Source organism: Cherax quadricarinatus, chromosome 11, assembly GCF_038502225.1.
Source record: "Cherax quadricarinatus isolate ZL_2023a chromosome 11, ASM3850222v1, whole genome shotgun sequence".
Classification (NCBI taxonomy): Eukaryota; Metazoa; Arthropoda; class Malacostraca; order Decapoda; family Parastacidae; genus Cherax; species Cherax quadricarinatus.
In genome coordinates, this window is record NC_091302.1 from 8,550,606 (window position 1) to 8,575,893 (window position 25,288).

The 25,288-nt window shown below is 39.8% G+C and overlaps 1 protein-coding gene across 4 annotated transcripts in view; it reads left to right on the forward strand.

Moving 5' to 3' along the window:
* LOC128687503 (neurexin 1) overlaps nt 1-25,288 on the forward strand; it is a 350,524-nt gene that overhangs the window by 265,782 nt on the left and 59,454 nt on the right. For 3 of the 4 annotated variants that reach the window (XM_070083952.1, XM_070083950.1, XM_070083953.1), the window contains exons 7-9: nt 15,052-15,204; nt 16,939-16,989; nt 25,066-25,173. In XM_070083952.1, coding sequence (XP_069940053.1) covers nt 15,052-15,204; nt 16,939-16,989; nt 25,066-25,173 — 312 coding nt within the window. The remainder of the gene's footprint in view (nt 1-15,051; nt 15,205-16,938; nt 16,990-25,065; nt 25,174-25,288) is intronic. The other variant, XM_070083951.1, reaches the window with a different exon arrangement.

The following is a 25,288-nucleotide window of genomic DNA, read 5'->3' on the forward strand; positions in this document are numbered from 1 at the left end:
CAGGAAATCATCACAGGTATATCAAAGGCAGCGCCGGACACAGCCTAGAGTCGTCAGCAGACGTGGGCCGCCGAATGACGTCACACGTCACACTACCTAAGCAGGTGTATAGATCTGACGACACGTGAAGGTAACCTTTACAGATGTAAACAGATGTCATTGGTGTCCGGGATTTCGATGGAGCGGCAACGTCGTGTGGGTTTAGAGCGATTTGTGAGGCAAACTGCGCGTAGCGTGAGTTGATGACGGTCACTGGTTAGATCAATCAGGTTGTTAGTGATGCTGGGTGAGCAGGATACCTGCCAGACCTCACACCAACACTGGCATACATCCTCCCATTAACTACCTTACTTATAATGGTATGATTTTGAACCACAATAACTGTGCTGCATTATATATATATATATATATATATATATATATATATATATATATATATATATATATATATATATATATATATATATGGTATAAACCTTGGTAATAAATACCGACAAGTTGGTTTAGAAAGACACGTAAGCAAACACTATAACATATTTATTAGAAAACGTTTCGGTCCTGGGACCTTGATCACTTCTAACATACAGAGGTAGAAAGACATTATATATATATAGGCGGAGACTGAGATGTGACGCACGTGACCTGAGGAATGTCATAAGAACATAAGAATGGAGGAACACTGTAGAAGGCCTACTGGCTCATGCGAGGCAGGTCTTTATCAAAACAGCCTCTACCTATGATGAGGACGGGTAGACGATGAAATCATGTGACTCCTGTGTTGTTGGGTTGGTGTTGCTTAAGTATCATGTATGCCAATGTTTTTGAAATTTTGTAGTTTCCAGTGTTGCGTTCTATAGTGTCGGTGACGGCGATTAGTGAGGCTTCTAGGCACCGTCGGCGTCTGAGGTCTGGTTCGGTGAGAACGAGTTGTGCCTCGTTCCAGTTCATCAAATGTCCCGTGGAGTCTCTGTGGAGTACACAGGCGTACCTTACATCGTCTCTGTTAGAGGCATTTCGATGCTCATTCAGGCGGACTGCAAGATCTCTGCCTGTCTCGCCTACATATTTCTTGGGACAGAACCCACAGGGGATAGTGTAGACGCCTGCTGTAGAAGTTAGAGGTGTGGGGCTGCGTTTCGTAGTGAGGTCTTTGATAGATGATGTGTTTATGGTGGAAACGTTGATGTTACTCATAGCAAGTGCCCGGCGAGTATTCGTGGCAACTTCGCCACATGGGAGTACTATGAACTGTTTAGGGGGCTGTTCCATGGGCGGTTTGTTGAGGATAGCTTGTGCCTTGAGTCTGCAATCTCGGATGAAGAAAGATGGGAACTGAAGACGTGTAAAGGCATGTGTTATGTAAGTGCATTCTTCTTCTAGAAAACAAGGGCTGGAGATGCGAAGAGCTCTCAAGAAGAAGCCAATGAGGACTCCTCTCTTAGTGCGGGTGTCTTGGTGTGAATAAAAGTGTATAAGATCGTCCTTGTTGGTAGGTTTTCTATACACTTTGAAGAGAAGTTTGTCACTGTCGGGAGATCTGCACAGTAGAACGTCGAGGAAAGGAAGTTTGCCATCATTTTCGAGTTCAAGTGTAAACTTTATTGATGGTTCAACTGCATTGATCTTGTTGAGAAGGGCCTGGATATTGAGACGTCTCGGATAGAAAACCAATATATCATCAACGTATCTTAGCCAGGTAACGGTGTTGGGAATGAGGGTGCTGAATTTCTCTGTCTCCAAGTTTTCCATGAAGAGGTTGGCAAGCACAGCACTGAGCGGGCTGCCCATTGCCATCCCAAAGCATTGTTTGTAACAATTGTCCTGATACTTGAAGAAGTTGAAATTAACACAAAGTTCCACTAGATTGATGAAATCTAGAAGAGGTAAAGGGAGGTCGTGGTTTTCAGTGAGCCTCTGTCTCAGAATGTTGATTGCAGCGTAAGTAGGAACGTTGGTAAAGAGGGCTGTGACATCGAAGGAAGCCATGCTTTTGTTTTTGACATTCAGGTTGGAAATTCGGGAGAGAAGGTCACCTGAGTGTTTGAGGTGGGCTTGACTGATGGTGCCCAGAAGCGCTGAAAGGTATTTGGCAAGGTGGCCGGCTAGTCTGTGTGGTGCACTCCCACAGACTCAAGGCACAAGCTATCCTCAACAAACCGCCCATGGAACAGCCCCCTAAACAGTTCATAGTACTCCCATGTGGCGATGTTGCCACGAATACTCGCCGGGCACTTGCTATGAGTAACATCAACGTTTCCACCATAAACACATCATCTATCAAAGACCTCACTACGAAACGCAGCCCCACACCTCTAACTTCTACAGCAGGCGTCTACACTATCCCCTGTGGGTTCTGTCCCAAGAAATATGTAGGCGAGACAGGCAGAGATCTTTCAGTCCGCCTGAATGAGCATCGAAATGCCTCTAACAGAGACGATGTAAGGTACGCCTGTGTACTCCACAGAGACTCCACGGGGCATTTGATGAACTGGAACGAGGCACAACTCGTTCTCACCGAACCAGACCTCAGACGCCGACGGTGCCTAGAAGCCTCACTAATCGCCGTCACCAACACTATAGAACGCAACACTGGAAACTACAAAATTTCAAAAACATTGGCATACATGATACTTAAGCAACACCAACCCAACAACACAGGAGTCACATGATTTCATCGTCTACCCGTCCTCATCATAGGCAGAGGCTGTTTTGATAAAGACCTGCCTCGCATGAGCCAGTAGGCCTTCTACAGTGTTCCTCCATTCTTATGTTCTTATGACATTCCTCAGGTCACGTGCGTCACATCTCACTCTCCGCCTATATATATAATGTCTTTCTACCTCTGTATGTTAGAAGTGATCAAGGTCCCAGGACCGAAACGTTTTCTAATAAATATGTTATAGTGTTTGCTTACGTGTCTTTCTAAACCAACTTGTCGGTATTTATTACCAAGGTTTATACCATAATATATATATATATATATATATATATATATATATATATATATATATATATATATATATATATATATATATATATATATATATATATATAAACTGGTGTTACACACCACAGAAAAACACAAATTACTATATTCTTACACTAAATACATTCTCTAAAATGTGTTTTAATGGAGAAAATTGAATAAATGTATTTTTAAATAATTTTTCAAAGGAATTTCGCCCCATTTATGAACCCTCTTTAGATAAATACAATATACAAATTTATCTTATTTCCTTATGTGGTACAAAATAATGTAATTAAACATTATTAGACAGAAAATAAAGGCTGTATTTATACAGTGCCTGTATGTCAGCCATGACTCGATCCACGAGAGAAGTTCCCCTACGATACCATGTGCTGCAACTTTCCCTCCAGGTCTCGTGTGAGGGGACTGTCAAAAGCCTTAAATTCTAGCACTGTTTTTTTTTTTAACTTACAATTCAAGTTCTCTCAGATATTACCACTGTAACTTGTCCATCTATCAAAACTTTGCTGCTCAGTCCCTGGACCCATTATGTACCTCTGTAGTGTTGAGGTACAGTCCCTGGACCCATTATGTACCTCTGTAGTGTTGAGGTACAGTCCCTGGACCCATTATGTACCTCTGTAGTGTTGAGGTACAGTCCCTGGACCCATTATGTACCTCTGTATTGTTGATGTACAGTCCCTTGACCCATTATGTACCTCTGTAGTGTTGAGGTACAGTCCCTTGACCCATTATGTGCCTCTGTAGTGTTGAGATACAGTCCCTGGACCAATTTTGTACCTCTGTAATGTTGAGATACAGTCCCTGGACCCATTATGTACCTCTGTATTGTTGAGGTACAGTCCCTTGACCCATTATGTACCTCTGAAATGTTGAGGTACAGTTCCTGGACCCATTATACCCCTGTGTAATCTGACTACCACCCATACCATGGGTATGGGGAAGTAGGTACATAAAAACATTAAACACAGCAAAATACCATACATGACAGGCCTCCCTGGACCCCAATCTTCCTAGTTAGGTCATTGGTTGTTAGGTACCTGGTAAGCAGGTCCTCTCTTTCACTTAAGGAAGAATGGCAGAAAAGGCTTAATGCTCTTTGTACAAATACGAACGAGATAAAGTACTGGAAGAAGATAACTAAGATAATGGAAGCAGTGTTATCTTGCTGACCTCAGTACTGACCTGGATAATACTGTTATCTTTATCTTGACTTGTCTTTATCTTTATTTATCTTTATCTTCACTTATCTTGACTTATTTTAATCCTGACTGTTATCTTCACTATCTTTATTTTTATTTTCACTTATCTTTACCTTGACTATTATCTTTATCTTCACCGTTATCTTTATCTTGACTTACCTTTATCTTGACTTATCTTGATCTTCTGTTGTTTTGCTGACGTCATCATTCAGAAGGATGGAAATTTTTTCAGGTATCATTGTGTAACTGATGTCCCTCGGTCCTTGTTACGCCCACGCCCACGCCCACGCCCACAGCTGCTCTCTGCAACATCCTGTTGCTATCTTTGCACCCCCACCCCTCCGGCACCCGACACTGTTATCTCCGTTGTTCCTGTTGTTGGCTACTGTTTACTTGTAAAGTAAAAGGACACAAGTGCAACTAATGTGACATTTATTGTGGCAGCGTTTCGCTCTCCAGGAGCTTGATAAAGCTCCTGGAGAGCGAAACGTTGCCACAATAAATGTCACATTAGTTGCACTTGTGTCCTTTTACTTTACATATTGTCGGTAATTCTACCAACTTTATTACATACTGTTTACTTATTCGTCAGGATCAATGACTCATTGCCCATGATCCACGACCTATGATCTACGACCCACTACCCATGATCTACGACCCACTACCCATGATCCACAACTCATGATCCACGACCCCTGACTCATTACTCACGACCCATGACTCACGACCCATGACTCGCGACCCACAACTCTCAACCCACGATCCACAACCCATGGTCCATGACCTACAACCCGTGACTCACGACCCATGATTCATGACCCACAATCCACAACCCACAATCCACGACCCATAACCAACAAACTACCCCCACAACCCACTACCAGTACGGAACACAACAACCATGGGTTACTCTAGCATGCCTACACCGCCGTCTAGGTGACACTCTCCCAGCCTTGTCACTATAATGCCCCCCCACACAGGAGCTATGTCTCGACCCCTGCAACCACAAATAGGTGAGTACACAGTGCCAGGGAGGAAAAACATTACAATCTTTAGAGTGCCAGGCTCCCAGGAAGATCCTAGTGGCACTCAGAGAGATGCAAGCAAGAAGAGAGATGGAGGGAGGGTGTGAGGGGTGAAGAGAGGTGAGGAGAGAGATAGGGAGGTGAAGAGAGAGAGAGAAAGAGGGAGGTGAGGAGAGGCAGTAGACAATGATAAAGAATATGATGTTTATTTGAAGGTAAAGTTCTAACATAGACTCAGGTGTGGATGACCAGTAGGACACAAGTCTGAAGGAGGACCGGTCACTAGTGGCGTTCCACAGGGATCATTTCTGGGTCCATTGTTTTTTTCATAATTTACATTAATGACCTTAATGAATGATTAACTAGTGACGTGAATAAATTCGTTGGTACAAAAATAGTCCGAATGATAGATTCTATGGAGGACAACAATGAACTACAGGAGGATTTAGACAAATTAATGTCGTGGTTTGAAAAGTGGCAGATGCAGGTTAATGTGGACAAGTGTAAAGTCCTAGTCCTTGAGAATGAAAATAACCCACGAAGTTATAAACTAGTTGAAGCAGAGCTTGATCATACGGAATGTTTTTAAAAAGGAGTTGGAAGTCATTATAAGCAGAAATCTAAAGCCAAGACAACAGTGCCTAAGTGTGCACAATAAGGCTAACAAATTACTTGGAGTTATATCAAGAAGTATAACAGGTGTCCAGAAGTTATTTTACAGCTCTATACAACACCACTAAGACCTCACTTAGATTATACCACACTAAGACCTCACTTAGATTATACCACACTAAGACCTCACTTAGATTATACCACACTAAGACCTCACTTAGATTATACCACACTAAGACCTCACTTAGATTATACCACACTAAGACCTCACTTAGATTATACCACACTAAGACCTCACTTAGATTATACCACACTAAGACCTCACTTAGATTATACCACACTAAGACCTCACTTAGATTATACCACACTAAGACCTCACTTAGATTATACCACACTAAGACCTCACTTAGATTATACCACACTAAGACCTCACTTATATTATGGGTTATCCTGGGTGGCTAACCCCCCGGGGTTAAAAATCCGAACGAAATCTTATCTTATCTTATCTTAGATTATACCACACTAAGGCCTCACTTAGATTATACCACACTAAGACCTCACTTAGATTATACCACACTAAGACCTCACTTAGATTATACCACACTAAGACCTCACTTAGATTATACCACACTAAGGCCTCACTTAGATTATACCACACTAAGACCTCACTTAGATTATACCACACTAAGACCTCACTTAGATTATACCACACTAAGACCTCACTTAGATTATACCACACTAAGACCTCACTTAGATTATACCACACTAAGACCTCACTTAGATTATACCACACTAAGACCTCACTTAGATTATACCACACTAAGACCTCACTTAGATTATACCACACTAAGACCTCACTTAGATTATACCACACTAAGGCCTCACTTAGATTATACCACACTAAGACCTCACTTAGATTATACCACACTAAGACCTCACTTAGATTATACCACACTAAGACCTCACTTAGATTATACCACACTAAGACCTCACTTAGATTATACCACACTAAGGCCTCACTTAGATTATACCACACTAAGGCCTCACTTAGATTATACCACACTAAGACCTCACTTAGGTGACCCGGTGGCCTGGTGGCTAAAGCTCCCGCTTCACACACGGAGGGCCCGGGTTCGATTCCCGGCGGGTGGAAACATTTCGACACGTTTCCTTACACCTGTTGTCCTGTTCACCTAGCAGCAAATAGGTACCTGGGTGTTAGTCGACTGGTGTGGGTCGCATCCTGGGGGACAAGATTAAGGACCCCAATGGAAATAAGTTAGACAGTCCTCGATGACGCACTGACTTTCTTGGGTTATCCTGGGTGGCTAACCCCCCGGGGTTAAAAATCCGAACGAAATCTTATCTTATCTTAGATTATACCACACTAAGGCCTCACTTAGATTATACCACACTAAGACCTCACTTAGATTATACCACACTAAGGCCTCACTTAGATTATACCACTCAGTTTTGATCTCCTTACTACAGAATGGATATAAATTCATTGGAGAACATACAGAGAAGGATGACAAAGATAATTCAGTGTATAAGGAATCTCCCGTATGAAGCTAGACTTACATCCTGGATTATTATTATTATTATAATTAAAAAGAAGCGCTAAGCCACAAGGGCTAATCTGAGGAATTATCATACATGGGTATGAACAAAGACGATATTAATAAAATACTAAGGATATAGAATCAAGAACCCAAAATAACGGATTTAAGTTTGATAAATTTAGATTTAGAAAGGACATAGGTTAAGTACCTGAGATGGACTCCCATGGGTCCGGGTATTTATACCATTTATTTCCAGAGGCTAAGACCCGGTGTAGATTTAAAAAAAAAGAGTGGGAGGGGCTGGGTTTGATTATATCTGAGGTACTAAAGGAAATTCATGGGTAGCTTTGGTGAAAGGTCCCCTTAAGGAAGGTTCCTTGATGTTGGTGAGGGGCTCTTGATTTAGGGAATTGGATCTGTGCTCCAGTTCCCCGAATTAAGCCTGAATGCCTTCCACATCTTCCCCCCCCCCAGGCGCTGTATAATCCTCCGGGTTTAGCGCTTCCCCTTGATTATAATAATAATAATTTGGTGAAAGGTTGGAAGATTAGGTGGGTGGGAATAGTTGGTGTTGAGAAAGAACTACCTCGTATGGGCCAGTAGGCCTCCTGTAGTGTTCCTTCATTCTCGTGTTGCTATGAGAGACAAGGTGAGGAGACAGAGGGAGACAGATAGGTGAGGAGAGAGAGATATAGGTGAGGAGAGAGATAGGTGAGGAGAGAGATACACCGCGTATGAGACTGAGACAGGATAACAGATCTTATAATAATATTTCTAGCAGTAGATGCTACAAGTATTTCTGACGTAACTAACATCAATGACATACTTTATAGAAATTCCCTGGTTATGTTTGAAAATTTACAACTTAGGTTAATATTCTGCCCCAGGATGCCACCCACACCAGACAACTAACACCCAGGTACCTACTTACTGCTAGGTGAACAGTGACAGCAGGTGTAAGGTGAATAACACCCAGGTACCTACTCACTACTAGGTGAACGGGGGCAGCAGGTGTAAAGAAACACGCTCAACGTTTCCACCCGTGCCGGGGGATCGATCCCGAACCCTCAATGTGAGGCAAGTGCGTTACCAAAAGAGAGAGAGAGAGAGAGAGAGAGAGAGATGTTCACCTGGGTTAATGACGTCAGCAGGTGCGTGGGCGGGCCTTTAAAGGAGAACTGGGCGTGGTGGGTGCCAGGGAGGCGTGGTGGGTGCCAGGGAGGGGCAGGGAGGCGCTGGGGGTGCCAGGGAGGGCGTGGTGGGAGCCAGGGAAGGCGTGGCAACAGTGCCACCTCCTGCTCTCGTTGCCGTTGTTCCTAGGGCCACTGTTGTTCATTTCTTGCAATAGCGAGTACTATTGAAGCTTCTGTTTGTTGCAGCAACGGAGGCCCGGGGATAGTCTCACTCTGTGTAGAGCTTTATCATGTCTCACTCTGTGTAGAGCTTTATCATGTCTCACTCTGTGTAGAGCTTTATCATGTCTCACTGTGTAGAGCTTTATCATGTCTCACTCTGTGTAGAGCTTCATGTATCACTGTGTAGAGCTTCATGTATCACTGTGTAGAGCTTTATCATGTATCACTCTGTGTAGAGCTTTATCATGTATCACTGTGTAGAGCTTTATCATGTCTCACTCTGTGTAGAGCTTCATCATGTCTCACTGTGTAGAGCTTTATCATATCTCACTCTGTGTAGAGCTTCATGTCTCACTCTGTGTAGAGCTTTATCATGTCTCACTCTGTGTAGAGCTTTATCATGTCTCACTCTGTGTAGAGCTTTATCATGTCTCTTGTGTAGAGCTTTATCATGTCTCACTCTGTGTAGAGCTTTATCATGTCTCACTCTGTGTAGAGCTTTATCATGTCTCACTCTATGTAGAGCTTTATCATGTCTCACTGTGTAGAGCTTTATCATGTCTCACTCTGTGTAGAGCTTTATCATGTCTCACTATATGTAGAGCTTTATCATGTCTCATTCTGTATAGAGCTTCATCATGTCTCACTCTGTGTAGAGCTTTATCATGTCTCACTCTGTAGAGCTTTATCATGTCTCACTCTGTATAGAGCTTCATCATGTCTCACTCTGTATAGAGCTTTATCATGTCTCACTATATGTAGAGCTTTATCATGTCTCACTCTGTATAGAGCTTCATCATGTCTCACTCTGTGTAGAGCTTTATCATGTCTCACTCTGTAGAGCTTTATCATGTCTCACTCTGTGTAGAGCTTCATCATGTCTCACTCTGTATAGAGCTTTGTCATATTTCATCACGCTCGGATGTGTGGAAAGCTGTAACTAGTCATGATAAAGCTTTGACAAACTAGATACATTCCTCTCACTATCTGAGGAGGGTATCCCCATATAGATTAACCCCAGCCTCCTAAACCTCAATGCATGTGAAAGGAATAGTGCAAAGTGAGGCATAGGCTTCTAATGCAGTTAAATAGCCTCGAAGGTTTGAAGTATATCCGAAGAGTCATCACATGGAAATTAATATCCTAATTTCAAGAAAATGGGGTAAATTAGAATGTGCACATCCCACATATAATTCAAACCAACCAGAGAGACCAGTATTTGAAGTTTGAAGCTTCTCCGATGCTACATTATCAAGCACTCAAACATGACACTCAGAAATTATAGCAGTGAAGTCAGTATATCTGATTTAAGTAAATAAGTAAGTTTGTTTAAGGAAAGGTATACGTAAGTCCAATTATCAAACATAGTAAGATATTAATGCATCCACGAACAAGTGGCTTTAATTTAAGGAAATAATAATGTGATTGGCCGGGAATTGAATTCCTGATATTTTAGCACATCTCGCTGGAAGCCTGCCAAAATTCCAAGACTCCTTCATCCACTCAGCCATCACTCAACAACACAGCACGCAACAATACATAGTGTAGCTTAGCAATAGTACAGGCAAGATAGCAACAACATTGCAATAATACATAGTGTGGCCTAGCAACAGTATAAGCAAGGTAGCAACATCATAGCAATACACAGTGTTGCTTAACAACCCCATGGCCTGGCTGGCAAAGCTCCCGCTTCACACACGGAGGGTCTGGGTTCAGTTCCCGGTGGGGCGGAAACATTTCGACACGTTTCCTTACACGTGTTGTCTTGCTCACCTAGCAGCAATTAGGTACCTAGGTGTTATTAGACTGGTGTGGGTCACATCCTGGGGGACAAGATTGAGGACCCCAATGGAAATAAGACAGCCAGTCCTCGATGATGCACTGCCTTTCTTGGGTTATCCTGGGTGGCTAACCCTCCAGGGTTAAAAATCCAAACGAAATCCTATCTTATCTTATCTTACAAATAAGGTAGCAACAACAATGCATAGTGTAGCCTAGCAGCAGTACAGGCATGGTAGCAACAACATTCAAATTGCTACATAGTTGCCAGTGATGTTTGTCATAGTTTATGCAGATCAAAATCTGCTTCATGTTGCCATATATTCCTTCATGTGAACTGCATAACCAACTGCAACATATTGCCAACATGCAATAAATCATCCTTTAGACACAATTAAAAATGGTTAGAATCATAACCATAACTTTTAAAGAGGTGGAGGGGTAAGCCAGTGGAAGGCCTCAGCCAGATGACCAAAAGCTCTACCTGTGGGTCATCATATGACTAAGACACACTTCAGGAAACACTTGAACTGTTTTCTGACAAACCTTACCTAACCTAACCTAGGCTCAGCTTCAATAAATCAACAAATAGTCTATACCAGGGTTTCCCAACCTGGGGCACATGTACCCCCAGGAGTACATTTGCACTTCTCAAAGGATACATAAACGTCTGAGTGAGGAAATATTTAGTCTGATACCTTGGCTATATTTAGTACTTTGACAACTTCTAGATCAGAATCCACAAATCTAAGACTGACATATTCAGAGAGTTAATCAGTGAGCATCTTATGAAGCTGGAAGAGGTACTTAAAGGATATTTCTCAAACCTTAGTGAAAATGAATTAGTGTATCTTCGGAATTCTTTCACTGCAAATGCTCAGGTGTTGCAGTATGGGACAGGCATACCTGGAGTATACCTGGAGAGGGTTTCGGGGATCAATGCTCCAGGAGCCTGGTCTGTGACCAGGCCTCCTGGTGGATCAGGGTCTGATCAACCAGACTGTTACTGCTGGCCACACACAGACCGACGAATGAATCACAGCCCGGCTGACCAGGTACTAACTAGGTGTCTGTCCAGCGCCTTCTAGAAGACAGCCAGGGGTCTATTGGTAATCCTCCTTATGTATGCTGGGAGGCAGTTGAACAGTCTTGGGCCCCTGATACCTATTGTGTTGTCTCTAGCACCTCATTTTTTCACTGGGGGAATGTTGCATCTCCTACCGAGTCTTTTTGCTTTCACAGGGAGTGATTTTGGTGTGCAAATTTGGTACTAATCCCTCAAGGATTTTCCAGGTGTACATTATCGTGTATCTTTCTCGCCTGCATTCCAGGGAACAGGAGTCAAGAGACTGAACCGTTCCCAGTAATTTAGGTGTTTTATCGTACTTATACATGCCATGAAGGTTCTCTCTACATTCTCCAAATCAGCAACCTCAACATAGACAGATTTCATACTACAAAAATCGGTGTAATTTTATAAATTTTTGATCCTTAATTTTAAGGGGTAAATGCATGGGAACCTGTCAGAATTTCCAAAGGTACAAAAGAACCACTGATAGTGTGTGTCAGTTTACCTGGAGTTTACCTGGAGAGAGTTTCGGGGGTCAACGCCCCCGCGGCCCGGTCTGTGACCAGGCCTCCTGGTGGATCAGCGCCTGATCAACCAGGCTGTTGCTGCTGGCTGCACGCAAACCAACGTACGAGCCACAGCCCGGCTGATCAGGAACTGTCTTTAGGTGTTTGTCCAGTGCCAGCTTGAAGACTGCCAGGGGTCTGTTGGTAATCCCCCTTATGTGTGCTGGGAGGCAGTTGAACAGTCTCGGGCCCCTGACACTTATTGTATGGTCTCTTAACGTGCTAGTGACACCCCTGCTTTTCATTGGGGGGATGGTGCATCGTCTGCCAAGTCTTTTGCTTTCGTAGTGAGTGATTTTCGTGTGCAAGTTTGGTACTAGTCCCTCTAGGATTTTCCAGGTGTATATAATCATGTATCTCTCCCTCCTGCGTTCCAGGGAATACAGGTTTAGAAACCTCAAGCGCTCCCAGTAATTGAGGTGTTTTATCTCCGTTATGCGCGCCGTGAAAGTTCTCTGTACATTTTCTAGGTCGGCAATTTCACCTGCCTTGAAAGGTGCTGTTAGAGTGCAGCAATATTCCAGCCTAGATAGAACAAGTGACCTGAAGAGTGTCATCATGGGCTTGGCCTCCCTAGTTTTGAAGGTTCTCATTATCCATCCTGTCATTTTTCTAGCAGATGCGATTGATACAATGTTATGGTCCTTGAAGGTGAGATCCTCCGACATAATCACTCCTAGGTCTTTGACGTTGGTGTTTCGCTCTATTTTGTGGCCAGAATTTGTTTTGTACTCTGATGAAGATTTAATTTCCTCATGTTTACCATATCTGAGTAATTGAAATTTCTCATCGTTGAACTTCATATTGTTTTCTGCAGCCCACTGAAAACAATATGAAGTGATGTCAGCTAGGTCTGCATGTACACCCAAATGTCATTCACCCTTGTATAAACATTGTATCATGCTCAAATAAATTATTATTGTTATTATACATACTTGTACCTTGTACTTCTAGAAATAAATATTATTATTATGATTGTTGGCTATTATTATTAATGTTATGTTAGTTATGTTAGTTATATTAATATTCTGATTGTTAGTTACTATTACAGGTTGACCATCACTAATCCGGCAATCAGTTATCTGGTTCCATCAGTAATCCTGCACTAATTTCGGCTAGCATAATTTCAAATTTCATCATTATACTGACTCAGAAATTGCACAGATGGTTGTAAATCCACAGCAGCAAGCCAGTGCAGGAGAAAGCAGTGATGAAAATGAGGAAGATGTAGCAGAAAGAGTCTCTATTGTAGATCTTATTATTATGGATTGAGAAAAGGATTTAGGAGTTCTGCTTAGTAGTACATAATCTAAAACCAAGACAACAATGCAATATAGCTAACAGAATCCTTGGCTTCATAGCAAGAAGTATAAATAATAGAAGTCCTCAGGTTGTTCTTTAACTCTGTATATCTTTGGTTAGGCCTCATTTAGATTATGGTGCACAGTTTTGGTCACCGTATTACAGAATGGATATAAATGCTCTGGAAAATGTACAAAGGAGGATGACAAAGTTGATCCTATGTATCAGAAATCTTCCCTATGAGGATAGACTGAGGCCCTGAATCTGCACTCGGTGGTCTGGTGGCTAAAGCTCCCGCTTCACACACGGAGGGCCCGGGTTCGATTCCCGGCGGGTGGAAATTCCGACACGTTTCCTTACACCTATTGTCCTGTTCACCTAGCAGCAAATAGGTACCTGGGTGTTAGTCGACTGGTGTGGGTCGCATCCTGGGGGACAAGATTAAGGACCTCAATGGAAATAAGTTAGACAGTCCTCGATGACGCACTGACTTTCTTGGGTTATCCTGGGTGGCTAACCCTCCGGGGTTAAAAATCCGAACGAAATCTTATCTTATCTTATCTAGAAAGGCGTAGAATTAGGGGGGATATGATTGAGGTGCATAAACGGAAAACAGGAATTAATAAAGGGGATGTAAATAGTGTGCTAAAAATATCTAACATAGACAGGACTTGCAGCAATGGCTTTAAATTGGAAAAAATTCAGATTCAGAAAGGATATAGGAAAACACTGGTTTGGTAATAGAGTTGTGGATGAGTGGAACAAACTCCTGAGTACCGTCATAGATGCTAAGACATTGTGTAGTTTTAAAAATGGGTTGGATAAATACATGAGTGGGTGTGAGTTGGACCCGACTAGCTTGTGCTACTAGGTCGGATGCAGTGCTCTTCCCTTAAATGACATGTCTGACCTCACTAGGTCAAGGCATTGGCTTAAGCCGGTGGGAAAATTGGAGCTGCCTCGCATAGACCAGTAGGCCTGTTGCAGTGTTCCTTCTTTCTTATGTGCTTATGTTCTTATGAGGGCAAATATTCTATTAGTGGGATGGATTTGTAAAGGACCTGCCTAGTATGGGCCAACAGGCCTACTGCAGTGTTCCTCCTTTCCTATATTCTTATGTAATTAAGTGTATTCTAACCTAACCATTCTGTAGTCTGGCAAACTCACTAATCCGGCACATTACAGGTCCCAATGATGCCGGATTAGTGATGGCCGACCTGTAATATCATGATAATTATATTATTAATGTTATTATTGGGTGAGTGGTTCTCGAATTATGGATGAAATAAAATGGAAAATTTTAAGGAAAAAAAAAACATAAACCACACATTTTAATTAAACTGCAGGTTATCATGCTGATGGCCTACATGTAAGCCTGATTATGTTGCAGGTTGATTATCATTCTGACAGCCTACATATAGGCCTGATTATGTTGCAGGTTGATTATCATTCTGACAGCCTACATATAGGCCTGATTATGTTGCAGGTTGATTATCATTCTGACAGCCTACATATAGGCCTGATTATGTTGCAGGTTGATTATCATTCTGATAACCTACACATAAGCCTGATCACATTGCTATGTTGCAGGTTGAATACCGAGCTGACAGTGTGCGCCTGGACCTGATAAGGACTGGTCGTCAGGGTAGTCCACTCCTCCACGTCAAGGGCAAAGTGGACTATATGTGCCTGGAAGTGGAAGCTGGCGACCCTGTCTCTTATACCACACAAGAATCTTACTTGGTATGTACACACACACATGCATGCACACACACACACACACACACACACACACACACACACACATGTGCACTTGCACATACACATATGCACACGTTTGCTACTGCAAGCACCTGAAGAAAGATTAGTGACAATGTGAAAGGCCTAAAGCCACTTTCCCACAAATCCAGCGGCTTTGTCACACACACACACATTTCTCTCCTATCACTACTTTCTCTCTCTCACTTAAAAATAAAGCTAGTACACTTTTTCTTTAACACAGTTTCTCGCCACAAGATGACAAAAAGAATAAAACATTCACCATCACTTACTCTTTATATATATATATATATATATATATATATATATATATATATATATATATATATATATATATATATATATATATATATATATATATATATATATATGTATATATATATATAAACTAAAATTTGTTTTTTTCATATAAATAATTTAAGGAAATATATACGTACATGTATATGTATTTTTGCGGAGATGTGTTGAATATTTGAGTTAATGCAGTTTAAATTTTTTTCCAACAACCCTCTCTCTCTTTATCTCTTTATCACTCTGTCTTTTTCTTATATCTCTCTGTCTATTTCTCTCTCTCACCTTTATTTTTATCTTTTCTTTCTCAGTCTTCAGCTAATAATATTTTCAGGTATGTGTGTGTGTGTGTGTGTGTGTGTGTGTGTGTGTGTGTGTGTGTGTGTGTGTGTGTGTGTGTGTGTGTGTGTGTGTGTGCACGCGTGCGTGAGCATGCGTGTGTGAGCATGTGTGCGTGCATGCGTGCGTGCATGCATGCATGCGTGCGTGCGTGCGTGCATGCATGCGTGCGTGCATGCATGCATACACACGCATATGGCTGCACATGCACGCACATGGCTGCACTTAAACCTGTAAGAATGGTCATATGACCCTTATGGCAGGAATGGGAAGCCACCGAGCTCTTGATCCAAGGAAAGCGAACGACCAAAAAAGAAGAGCCAGATCCAGTTCCTTGGATCAAGAGCCCATTTTTAAAGGATATCTCTAAAAAAATAAAAGTTAATCACCATTTTGACTGATGTTTCACTGTAGTGTTCACCGTAAAGCACTGTCGTCACCGCTGCATCCACTGTCACTGTCCTGGCACTTTACTGTACCATAGTTGCACTGTTCTTCACTGTATCATACCATAGTTGCACCATAGCAGTGCAACCACCAGCACAAAAGTTCCATAGGCAATGTGTACCATATTGACAGTGAAATGTACCATAGACTGACTGTACCATTGTGGCAGTGAAATGTAACATAGGTACTGTGTACCACTGTGGCAGTGAAATATGACATAGGTACTGCCTGTGTACCATTGTGGCAGTGAAATGTACCATAGGTGCTGTTAAGTACCACTGTGGAAGTGAAATCCCACCTCCTGGTCTACAAAGGTGAAATTGATCACCTATTCTGCAGATGAGCATTTACAAAGGTGAAATTGATCACCTTGTCTACAGAGTGCATTTACGGATGTCAGTGACCACCTGACCTACACAGGTGCATTTACAAAGGTGAGCATTTTCAATAAATTTGATCAGTTGGTAAAAACATCAGTTTTGATCAAATTTATGAGAGAGAGAGAGAGAAAGAAAGAAAGAAAATGAGAGAAAGCAAAAGAGAGAAAGAGAAAGAGAGAAAGAGAGAGAGAGAAAGAGAGAGAGACTGACCCCAGAACTGACCTGACCTGACCTCTCGCAGGATGGTCCAGAGAACGGAGTAGTTAAATTCACTCGACCCGACACTTCACTGGTAAGGTCCAACCACCATTGCTATCACCACCATTGCTACCACTACTACTACCATCACCACCACTGCCTTGTGTGCATGCACTGAGCACTCACTGGTACCCCTGCCTCTACCCATCTACCCCCTATTCCTTCCCTACCTCACATTAAATAGACAAAAACTATCCAGCAAGAGCAATTTTTGACTACCTTTGACCTCAGAGGCAAGAAAACGACCTTTTTGACCCAGCCTTTGGTTGACCCATGTCAGGTTCTCTGTCTAACATACAAGAAAACTACTCAATCATCAATAATAATAGTAATAACAATAATAATAATAATAATAATAATAATAATAAAAAATTATAATTTTTTATTAACCCATAAATTGGAAATGAAATGTACATTTCAATCTAATCTTTTTATTATTGTTATTATTATTGAAACATACATTTCAGTCTATGCCAATATTATTACATGTATTTTTGAAACATGTTTCAGTCTAGTCTAATTATTATTATTAGTCAAACATATGTTTCAATCAAGCCTCATTATTATAATTTTAATTATTATTATTTAAATCAGTTTGGTATTACTGTACATATAAAATGCAGTAGATTCTTGTAATTTGTGTGGGTTCCGTTCTTGAAATTCATCTCTATATGAGATACTATCATGAACTGTGGAGTTTGCAACATTTGAGATAATCAGGGTTAGGTTCTCTGAACCCTCACTTAATGCATGTGAATTAAATAAGAATAAAAAAAAAGTACTGCAGGCCTATTGGCCTATGCTAGGCAGGTCCTTTTCAAACCCAATTCATTCTTTTAAAAGCTATCCAAGGCATTGGCTTTAAAAACAGGTTGTACAACAGCTTACATAGCTTTAAAATGGGTTTGAGAAGGACTTGCCTAGCATAGGCCAGTAGGCCTGCTGCAGTGCTCCTCTATTTTTTTTTTTTTTTTTTTTTTTTTTTTGCAAGTCACCCATTTCCATGCATAAGCATGAAAATGGGTGAGTAAGTACGTTTATTTAGGTTTAGGTACAGGAACACATATGTAGGTACAATTATCATACCTAATAACACATGTGTAAATTACCCAAAATAACCCTAAAAAATCAGCAATATCAACTACTGCCACCATAAAAACATATCACATTTCCTTACCAAATTGCACCAATAGTCAGTGGTGCAACTACAGGAAGAATAGAAGATGGGACAGGCAGTGGCATGAGGGGGGGCTAGAGCTTCCCAACATGCTATTGCAATACCTTTTTTTCAAATAATGGGTAATTTTCACTCTATTGTAGTGACTAGTGACCACAAAATCACAAATTGTATTTTAAGGTGATTTCCTTGATTTCTTCAGCATCCTGTGATTTTTAAGCCTCTCGATTAAAATCTCGCCAGCTTTAGCCCCCTTTAACCCCGTGATATTGTAGCTTAAGCCACTTACATTAGATAAGTGAGTGAGTAAGTTTATTCATGTACAGGTACACATAAACAGTTACATAAATTATTATACTTAGTGGAATATATGCAGATTACCTGTGATAACCACAAAAAAGTCAGACAAAATGACTTACAGTATTTCCATTGGGGACATTCAGTTCAGGAATTTGAACTCAATTCAGTACAAGAACTTGAAAAATTAATTTGAGTTATAGTCTAGTAAGGTTATAGGTATAATTATTTACATGACATTATCATACAATGCATTTTCATCATACTAATCTGACAATGAGCAGGAGTGTGCACAGAGGTATGATTACTTCAGATCAGTGACATAATTTTTTCTCTTGCTGATTGAATTTCGGTTACAGCAAAAAAAAAAAAAATAAAATCACTCTGCTTATTCTGCAAAAAAAAAAAAAAAAAAAAATTATCCTGCTTATTAGGCCAAAAAAAAACCCTGCTTATTTGGCAAAAAAAAAAAAAAAAATCCTGCTTATTTTGCAAGAAAAAAAATCACTGCTTATTCGGCAAAAGCTCATTTTTTTTTTTTTGCCAAGCTCACCAGTTTGGCAAAAAAAAATAAAAAACCACATTTAGAAATAACCCATATTTCCCACACTGACAGTCAGAAGGCCTCAGTATGGGTTAGCCTAGAGAGTACAGTCTAGAGTACATATTACAGAGGAATTATCTACACTTATTGCAAATAAATACAGAACATTATCAATATAATGGACCTCCACATAACATATACGGTTCAAAATCCTCTGGGTCAATCAACTTTCAACCAATAGACGAAGTCCATTCATTACCAAAACATTATCTATCCACCACAACTGTCATTATCGGCCATCTGCTTTCTCAGTTAGTCTGTTATATGGATGGTTCACATATACTAGAGATAAAAGCATTCGAAAAAGTAATAACTATGAAAAATGTATTAAAATAGTGCAGGAGTTGGCGAGGGCTATAGGGCCACCAGTGCATGTGTCGTGTCGAGCAAAATGCTCACACACCACGGCCGAGTCAGCAGCTGGCTTCACCCTGGCTGTAGGAATCCCACCAAAAAAACAATTTCATAGATGTTCCATTTTTTCAGGGGTAAACATTACAGAAAATGTTTTTTGGGGCAAAATTTCCATCGCAATAAACTAAAAAACACTAGAAGTTTGGTCAGTTGTGGAAGTCTGAATTAAATTATAATTTACTACTGTAACTGAACGGCTCTTAAGAAATATATTTTTAATTTTAAACGAATATTACTATTAAAAAAATATTTTATGTTACTAAAAATATTTACTAATATTTTAGTTACAATTATAAAAAAAATATTTTATTGTTTTTACTGGAAGTGCAACAAAGATGCCAGTTGTAACAAAAAATTATAATGATTTTAGTTTGACTATCTGTTCCTCTCCCTCGTTAATTCCCTCTTTTGTTTTTTCAGATAAATAAAAACTGAAAAAAATTTCAGACTGGTCATTATTATTAGTAGTAGTTATATTATCATTAGCATTATTATTATTGCCATTATTATTAGTAACAGCAGTAGTATTATCATTATAAGTACATTTATTCATACATTATCATTTTTAGTAGCATTATGATTATTACTATTCTTACATATACTATTACATACATTATTATTATTACACATTATCCTTATTAGCACATATTACTATTATCATTGTTGCTATTATTATTATCATTATTGTCATTAGAATTGTCATTATTTTAATTATTATTATTAATATTGCGACTCATGTATCATGTTATAATTCTGACCTTCAGAGGCTGGTCAAATGCTTATTTTATTTTCTATTTGACCTATTTTAACTATTTTTTTTATCTGACCTATTATTTTACCTATTCATCTTATGTTTTTTTTAATTCAAATTTTTAGCATTATGTGTATACAGTGGACCCTCAACCAGCGATATTAATCCATTCCTGAGAGCTCATCGTTAATCGAAATTATCGTTAGTCGAGTTAATTTTCCCCATAAGAAATAATGGAAATCAAATTAATCCGTGCAAGACACTCAAAAGTATTGAAAAAAAAATTTTACCACATGAAATATTAATCTTAATACACACAAACTGAAGAAGACATGCACAGTTACATGACACTTACCTTTATTGAAGATCTGGTGATGATTGATGGGATGGGAGGAGGGGAGAGTGTTGATCTTCTTAGTGTTTAGAAGGGGAATCCCCTTCCATTAGGACTTGAGGTGGCAAGTCCTTTTTCGGGGTTACCTCCCTTGTTCTTTTAATGCCACTAGGACCAGCTTGAGAGTCACTGGACCTCTGTTGCACAACATATCTGTCCATAGAGGCCTGTACCTCCCGTTCCTTTATGACATTCCTCAAGTGTTTCACAACATTGTCAGTGTCACAATTAAACACTTGTTCAGGTTTCAATTCTTCACTGTCTATGTACTCCTTGAATTCCTTCACATATTTTTCAGCTGCTTTTTGGTCCAAACTGGCAGCCTCACCATGCCTTGTCACACTATGTATGCCACTACGATTCTTAAATCTCTCAAACCAACCTTTGCTGGCCTTAAATTCACTCACATCACCACTAGTTGCTGGCATTTTTCTAATTAAATCCTCATGCAACTTCCTAGCCTTTTCACATATGATCACTTGAGAGATGCTATCTCCTGCTATCTGTTTTTCGTTTATCCACACCAATAACAGTCTCTCAACATCTATCACTTGCGATCTCAGTTTCAAAAACATAGTTGCACCTTTGGCAAGAACAGCTTCCTTGATTGCCGTTTTCTTGGCCACAATAGTAGCGATGGTTGATTGGGGTTTTGTGTACAACCTGGCCAGCTCGGAGACACGCACTCCACTTTCATACTTAGCAATGATCTCTTTCTTCATATCCATAGTAATTCTCACCCTTTTTGCTGTAGGGTTGGCACTAGAAGCTTTCTTGGTGCCCATGGTGACTTATTTTGCAGGTGCAATCACTAAAAAGGCTGTGATAATATGAAATGTTCCGAGTGTATGCTTGAAAGCAACCGCGGTGGCTGGCTGGCTTGTAAACACTGGCCAGAAGTGGACGCGTCTCAGACGGAATGAATAGTGTTGGTCGAGTTTTTTAGCGCTAGTCGAGGCAAAATTTTTGCGTTAAAATGTATCGCTGGTCGGATTTATCGTTAATCGATGCCATCGTTGGTCGAGGGTCCACTGTATATATATTTTATATATATATATATATACATGTATATCCATCAATCCCTCTAGGGTGTCCATCACTCCCTCTGGGTTCTCCATCACTCCCTGTAGGTTCTCCATCACTTCATCTCTCTCTCCATCACTCCCTCTAGGTTCTCCATTACTCTCTCCAGCTCTCCATCACTCCCTACATTACTCCCTCTGGGCCTCCAGCCCTCCCTCCATTACTCCCTCTAGGCACCCCATCACTCCCTGTAGCCCTTTATCACTCTCTCCAGCCCTCCCTCACTGCTTTTCACTGCACTTATTGTTATGGAATGGCACCATTTGGCACTGTCAGCACAAATTAGCACAGATGTCACCCACCAGCACTTCTTGTGGCACATTTTAATCTCTGTCTCTCTCTCTCTCTTACATGCTATATTCACTATGGTCTAAATTTGTGTATTTCCCCTATTTTAACTCCTAAGAGAAGTTCTTTCTATTTTCACTTGCAAAACTTACCTCCTATTTGACTTTCTAAACATTACTTTGCTATATATCTGCTATAACCAATTTTTGCTATAGTTAACCCTATGATTGGTTGAAATTACCTGTTGTTAATTACCTGTCTATAATTACCTATCTGTTCCTATTTTCAATTACCTATCTGTAATTGCCTATTTTCAGTTACCTATCTGTAATTACTTATTTTAAATTATCTATCTGTAATTACCTATTTTCAGTTACCTATTTATGACTCCAGGAGCAGATCTGTATTTTTTAAAGATTTTTAATGGTTGTAGATCTTCCTCTTGTGTGTGTGTGTGTGAGAGAGAGAGAGAGAGAGAGAGAGCTAGCTCTTATGTGTAACCCCACTCACCCCAATCCTTCCCTAATTAAAATACTTCTCACCCTATTACGTATCAATTAAAATACTCTGGGCATCACCCCCCATGACATGAGGTTACCAGATCATGCGACTAAATTGACTCTCTCTCTCTCTCTCTCTCTCTCTCTCTCTCTCTCACTATCTCTAACCACCCTCTCATTTTACTACCCCTAACCTATGCACTGACAAAAATTATACCATATATGTATATTAGTTATTTCTCTTATAAAAAGATCCTCAGTGCAGTTTTTTTTAATGCAATTGAAACAGTTGATCCAAAATTGAATACCAGTTGAAGATATCTTCACAGTAAATGCTATTCAATTTCTAAATCATTTTTTTCTCAATTGCACTTGCCACAAAATTGCTCTATAAGAAAACCTGTATAAGAGAGCTTATTATATATATATATATATATATATATATATATATATATATATATATATATATATATATATATATATATATATATATATATATATATATATATATATATATATATTCGCACGGGCCTTGTATGTTTATATTGTTTTAATGTCACCTTTGCAACCCCCCCGTGTTGCACAGTTGTTACACGTGTGGAACATTCCTGTGTGTGTTTCAGGTGTGTGTGTACTCACCTTGTGGTTGCAGGGGTCGAGTCATAGCTCCAGGCCCTATAGCTCCTGTGTGTGTCATGCCTATATATGTGTTCCCTAATTAATATAGCAGGTGGCAAGTCTTGCCAGCCTGGCTGCCAGGATTAATATATATTAGACTACCAGGATTAAAATATACTAGGATTAATATATTAATATATTAGACTTCTAGGATTAATATTAGACTACCAGTATTAATATATTAGACTACCAGGATTAATATATTAGACTACTAGGATTAATGTTAGACTACCAGGATTAATATATTAGACTACCAAGATTAATATATTAGACTACCAGGATTAGTATTAGACTACCAGGATTAATATATTAGAATACCTGGATTAATATATTAGTCTACTAGGATTAATAGAATACCAGGGTTAATATATTAGAATGCCAGGATTAATATATTAGACTACTAGGATTAATATTAGACTACTAGGATTAATATGGTAGACAACCAGGATTAATATATTAGACTACCAGGATTAATATATTAGACTACCAGGATTATTATTTTAGACTTCTAGGATATGTATTAGACTACTAGGATTAATATTATACTAGGATTAATATTAGGCTACCAGGATTAATATAGTAGACTATGAGGATTAATATATTACACTACCAGGACTAATGTATTAGACTACCAGGATTAAAATATTACACTACTAGGATTAATATTAGACTACCAGGATTAATAATCTGAATTCTGCAGCAATTTTTTTATACAAATTTAAAGCTTTCAAAAATCATTAAATTTTTTTTATAAAATTTTGATCTCTGTGTATATACATTGAGAGGTATCTGTCAGTTTGCTTTAATCACTATTTTAGGTATCAAAGTATCCTTGACTGGTGGTGTACAGGCGACATGCAACCTTAATGACCTTCAGTGAGTCAATAGTCTTTAAATCCACTAATCAACTACAAGTGTTCCTTGACTAACAATGACTCGGCTTATGATATCTTGACTTTACGATGGTGCAAGAGCAGTTACTTTGGAGATGAAACTTGAGATAATTACCCAGTATGGAGGTGGCAAGCCCATAATTTGTATTTATTTATTTACTTTCCAATACTGGTATTTATAGTAATTATTTATTTACTTGTTTACTGACAGTAGTTATTTATTTACAATAGGTCTTCAACTTACAAACATGTTGGGGACCTTTCATATTGTGTACAATAATGATATAATAATTATATACACAATAATATAATAAAGGCATTACATATACACAATACAGAGGATTCTCAACATGTCTATAAGTTGAGGACTTACTGTATTTATTTATTTATCGTATATTCATGTTCTGAAGAAGGGGTGTTAATGTTGCAATTTTATAACTGTAGTGTAAGTGCACCTCTGGCAAGACAGTGATGGAGTGAACGATGATGAAAGCCTTTCTTTTTCAGGCCACCCTACCTTGGTGGGAGACAGCCAGTGTGTTAATAAAAAAAGATATGAGTCGAACATCTCCGTATTGGATGTCTTATTGCTGCATTTGGGACTTAACAACACATTTCTTCCTAGTCATTCCTGCCAGCAGCCCTTCAACTCATCTCCCACTATCCTTCCATTACCAGTGCACACACAGCTATTATACAGTCTCCTACCCAAGGACCCCATTGGAAATAAGTCACTTTAACCTTTTTGGGCTATCTTAGGTAACTTACACTATGTATGATAATTGTTCTTCTGTACCTGTACCTAAATGAACTTAATCCTATTTTCACTGCTTTATAGTTTTCCATGAATGTCCTGTACTTCCACAGGTACTACCATAGCTTACCATTAATGTCTTATACCTCCACAGGTACTAACATAGCTTTCCATGAATGTCCTGTACTCATACAGATACTACCATAGCTTTCCATGAATGTCCCACACTTCCACAGGTACTACCATAGCTTACCATTAATGTCCCATACCTCCACAGGTGTTACCATCATGGGAGGCAGCACGACAGGGCTCTGTGAGCTTCAAAATGCGGACAACAGAGCCCAATGGACTCCTCATGTTCAACTCTGGTTTCAAGGCTGATCAGGTAAGTGAATGAGGAAACGTTACATCCGTAGGGGTTGGGGTATCACAGCGCATGGAAAGAATGGGAAGCAACCAGATTGCATCCAATGGGCTCCAGTTCCTCAGATCAAGAGCCT